The sequence below is a fragment of the Notothenia rossii genome (genome assembly GCF_949606895.1).
Source record: "Notothenia rossii genome assembly, chromosome: 1".
Lineage (NCBI taxonomy): Eukaryota > Metazoa > Chordata > Actinopteri > Perciformes > Nototheniidae > Notothenia > Notothenia rossii.
Genome location: NC_136912.1, coordinates 94,217,316 through 94,222,075, shown reverse-complemented (window position 1 = coordinate 94,222,075; position 4,760 = coordinate 94,217,316). Strand labels below are relative to the sequence as shown.

The 4,760-nt window shown below is 42.4% G+C and overlaps 1 protein-coding gene across 3 annotated transcripts in view; it reads left to right on the top strand.

Annotated features, from left to right (window-relative positions):
* Nucleotides 1–4,354, top strand: part of LOC307044412 (serine/threonine-protein kinase NIM1) — a 43,204-nt gene extending 38,850 nt beyond the window's left edge. For all 3 annotated transcript variants that reach the window (XM_079689602.1, XM_079689603.1, XM_079689601.1), the window contains exon 5: nucleotides 1,417–4,354. In XM_079689602.1, coding sequence (XP_079545728.1) covers nucleotides 1,417–2,169 — 753 coding nt within the window. In that variant the 3' untranslated portion in view covers nucleotides 2,170–4,354. The remainder of the gene's footprint in view (nucleotides 1–1,416) is intronic.
* The last annotated feature ends 406 nt before the right edge of the window (nucleotides 4,355–4,760 follow it).

Genomic DNA, 4,760 nt, shown 5'->3' with positions numbered 1-4,760 from the left:
TCGGTGGAATTCCAAGTATGCTGGAGATTTGAACAGTCCTTCGGCGGCACTCGATGACGTAGCATCCTTGAAATATTGGCTTGGAAGCCAGTTTCCTCGAGATTGAGAAACGGCCACTGTGTCTCAAATCCATGGAGCTTTGAGCGGTTCAAGACTCACAGGGTTGAGTCATCATTTAGGGGAATGAGAGCGGGATTTCAGATGGAGGGAAACTATTTCAAAGGATCAGTCTGTGGATGTTTAAACCATATTTATTGAAACCATATTTATTGAAATGCAATAGTTGAGGTATCTTTTGGGAGGTATTTTTCCATATTAAATATATGGATGCTGGAAGAGAACTATCTGCTCCATTATACAACATTTTAATTTGATTGTAAATAATATCCTGCGTTATATTGTGTCTAAAGCCCTTCAAGTGTTTTATTCTCAGAGTTTATAGATTTGTAATCTTCACGGCATACTGTATATTTTCTACTTTTGAATGCTGCTCTAATTCTATTTTCAGATGTCTAAATTCTAGTATTGTTTGTTTCTACTTATGGGCAATGCCTGTTTTTTTTTTGTTTTTTTATGCTGCTGCAACGCAAACATTTCACAAATTGGGATGAGTAAAGTACCTCTTATCTTATCTTAAAGAGTGGATGTAGAAATCTGAAGTGAGATGAAATGAAATGCAAAAAAAATGTTTCTCAATCGGCCTTCAACTGGATGTTGCAATCAGCGTTTCAACATCATAAACCCCCAGAACATCCCATAATTGATCACTTAAATCTCAGAAAGAAAAAAAACGTATCTTGTTTTTTCTCTGATTTAACGATGACTGTTAACAACAAACAGTTTCCAACGTGGGAAAACACAACCATCTTAAATTCAGTAAACTTGATGTAAAAATCTGTGGAAACACAAAAAAGTACTTTCAGTCAAATGTAGATATAAATTGTCCAAGTGACATTCTTAGATACTAAATACTGATGGCAAACGTTCACTGTTATATCTGGTGGAAGCTAGTTTAAACTAAGTCATATACTGGTTTCCTTTGGTTCCTAACACGGGGGTCTTTAAATACATACAATACTTTACATGAAACCATCTGAGTAGTTAATTTATTATCATCTATGTATATAACTCTCATATGACTAGGGAGGGTACAATGTACATTTCCCTTAAATATATTAAGTTAGAAAGTAAAAGACATGGTAAATAAATGAAGTAAAAGTACCTTAAACCTGTACTTAAGTAACGTGAGGAAATGAACTTGTTATGTCCGTCTGACTAATCATCATTTCAAAAAGAAAAAGCAAACCACCTGTGATTGTTGTTAAATGTTTTCAGAGACTTTCAACATTCTCTTTCCATATATGTTTAACATTTCATAAAACTGTGATTTGTTCCCATTTCTCTCTGACATCTCAGCACGACAACAACATCGTGCACAGAGACCTGAAGCCAGAGAATGTTTTCTACACCACCAGCCACTGCATCAAGGTGGGAGACTTCGGCTTCAGCACGGAGAACCGGCCGAACGAACTGCTCACTAACTTCTGCGGCTCCCCTCCGTACGCTGCTCCTGAACTCTTCAAGGACAAAGGGTACATCGGATACTACTCGGACGTCTGGGCTTTGGGTATTCTGTTATACTTCATGCTGACGTCCACTCTGCCTTTCTGCGGGGAGAAGATGGGGCGTCTGAAGCGCAGTATCCTCCAGGGGGCTTACAGCATCCCTGCGTATGTGCCGGACCCCTGCAAGCTGGTGATTAAAGGCATGCTGCGACCTTTGCCTATCGACCGCTCCACTCTCACGCAGATTTTAAACAGTACGTGGCTAACGGGGATCGACTACCCTCCCCCTTATGTGTCGCTGCCCCTCTCCCCGGCTCATTTCCTCCAGGCGAACCAGACTCTGAGCATGGAGGAGGCGGAGGTGAAGAGCTCTCTGTCAGATCTGGGGATTGTGACGGTGCATTTAGAGAACAATCAGTGTGTAGACTGCAGGAGTCCTCTGACGGGGACCTACAGGATCCTGCTCCATCGGGTCCAGAAGAGGAGGTCCGTGGAGGCCCTGGGGTATTCCGCGCTCCACCCTGATGAGTACGGGACCTCCAAACTGTGGTCTATAGCTCCTGTGGACAAACACGATCCCTCCGCTGTCTGTGTTGTACTGTGAAGAGAAAGAGTGGTGCAGAAACGAGTCCTAAACCCCGGAAAAGACTTGTCCCATGTCTTGAAGTCCACGTTTTTTCATACCTGGTCGTGGCTAGAAACCTAAAATAAGGACTGAGGTTTAGACACACTATTTGTTCTACAACATAAAATACCTCACTCAGCTTGTGAATGTCAAAAGCTTCTATATGTCATAAAACAGCGGTTGCTAACAAGTGACTTTATAAACTACTAAACCTCATCAAGCTTAGCGGTGGTGACACTAATGTGAGCAGGATGGAGGTCGTTGATAGCCCACCTGCTTCCACTCCCACTGCTATTTATTTAATTTTCACTTTATTATTTGCCCTTCTTGTGTTTTTGTTTGTTCACAGCATGTAAACCGGCCTTGGGTCCCTTGAAAGGCGCTATAAGAGTGTCATCTATACTTATAGCCTAGCGATTGAGTCTTAAAGTGGTGCTAATGTATGGAGATGATCCTGCCGAACACAACGTTTTAAGTATCATAAACATGTGTTGGCCACAAAGCTTATTTTCTGCGATACACTGAAATCCAATGGGGGAAATCCTTATGTCTTTTTCCTAGGGACCCCTCACTGATGCTAATTTATGGGACCACCTACAAAAGGACTTCATCACTACACTACTGTATAACTGGACTTATCGCTTACACATGTGCCCATTTGTTGGCTAACACTCCTTCATCACCTCAGGTTCCTTTTATCCGCGAGGCTTTGTGTGACATGTTGAGAAACACTCCAGTTGTGTTGTGCAACGCTCGAATGAAATGGATCCAAATGGAGGTCCGGGATCTTCTGTTCTTCTGTGTAAGTCACGGCTCACGCTCGAGGGCACATCTTCTCAGTAATCAGCTATGGCTTTGTGTCATGATTACATCACCCATAAAAGCTAAGTGACGCAGGTGTATCAATCTCTGCATGATTATCAGCCTCTTCCAAGCCCTCTTCAGCGCATACATCTACTGAACTAATCCGGGGCTGCAGGTAATCCTGATGAAATGGACACTGAGGACATGCTTAGGTAACAGAAAGGAAACCTGAGACTGGAAAAATGTCCTGGGGTGAAAATAATGTCGAGCAAAATTGGAACCACATGAGGCAAGGACAACCTGTACAACTACTCCTCTCAATGTGTGTTAAAGCTCACCTATTATGCTACATTTGATATGGGGCTATAATAATACAGAATACAGTATAATGACAGTTCTGAGTCTCCTGGGACACATATTAATGTATAAAAGACATCCAAAAGTACATTTTGCATGATAGCTGACCTCTAAAGGTCCCATGTCATGGCCATGTCTACTGATCATAACTCCATTGTTGAGGTCTACTAGAATAGATTTACATTGTTCAATGTTCCAAACTCACATTGGTTTCTCATACAGCATCTCTGTATAGTATGTGTATTCACTCTCTGTCCTACACGGCTTGTTGGAGCCCCCCCCCCCGCCTGGCTGGGAGCTTGTGTGTGTGCCCAGGCTGAGTTCCGCGGTGTCTCGCTGTCTCGCCGACCCCCCACCAGTGAGCCAGCTCACAGTGTCCCGCTCCTCGCAGCAGTAAGCCTCACAACGTCCCGCCGAGTGTGTGTGTGTGAGGAAGTCCACGGATTGGTCCAAACGTAACGGCTCCGCGGACGTAACGTAACTGCTGCCCGGATTGGTCCATTTGGACAAATCTGCGGAGCCGTTACGTCACAGAACCCAAGAAGTAAACAATGGAAAAAGAGAAATGTCCAACGAGGCGTTCTGGGGCAGCATAGACAGGTCTTCTCTGTGTTAGAGTTTTACTCCCTACAGGGTGTACTTTGAGGGTTTGTGACTCTGCAGACCGTTTACATGCAGAAAAAGCTTCTTAACACACAAGGGGACGGGTGATAACCAGGAAAGCATGACAAGGGACCTTTAAAGCAATTACTGATGCCTGAAATGCCTTTTGTAAATGTAGAAATGTATTTAAATGTTTGTATATCTTACCAACATTGTCACAAAGAGTCTTGAGTGCATTGTTTTACATTTTGCACGACTTAAGTCTCATTTTGTTGATATCTGTGTTAAGCTTGGTGCTGATGTTGGCTTTTGAAAATGCTCTATGGATACTGAGCTGCACTTCATGCTATCTGGCAATGAGTAAGGCTGTATCGACTCATCAGAATAAAAGTATTTGGTGTCATCTCCTTATCTTTCCACTGGGATAACATTATGCAAGACTCCAGCCAAGGTTTTAAACATTTACCGAGAGATTTCCCCTGAGATTTCCCATGATTTCTTGCTTCCTTAAAAGCACTGAAGTTAAACAAAAAAGGAAAAATGCTACATTTGATATGGGGCTATAATAATACCGAATACAGTATAATGACACTTTGTGAGTCTCCTGGGACACATGAATGTATAAAACACATCCAAAAGTACATTTTGCATGATAGCTGACCTTTAAAAGTCCCATGGCCATTTCTACTGATCATAACTCCATTGTTGAGGTCTACTAGAATAGATTTATATTGTTCAATGTTCCAAACTCACATTGGTTTCTCATACAGCATCTCTGTATAGCATGTGTATTCACTCTCTGTCCT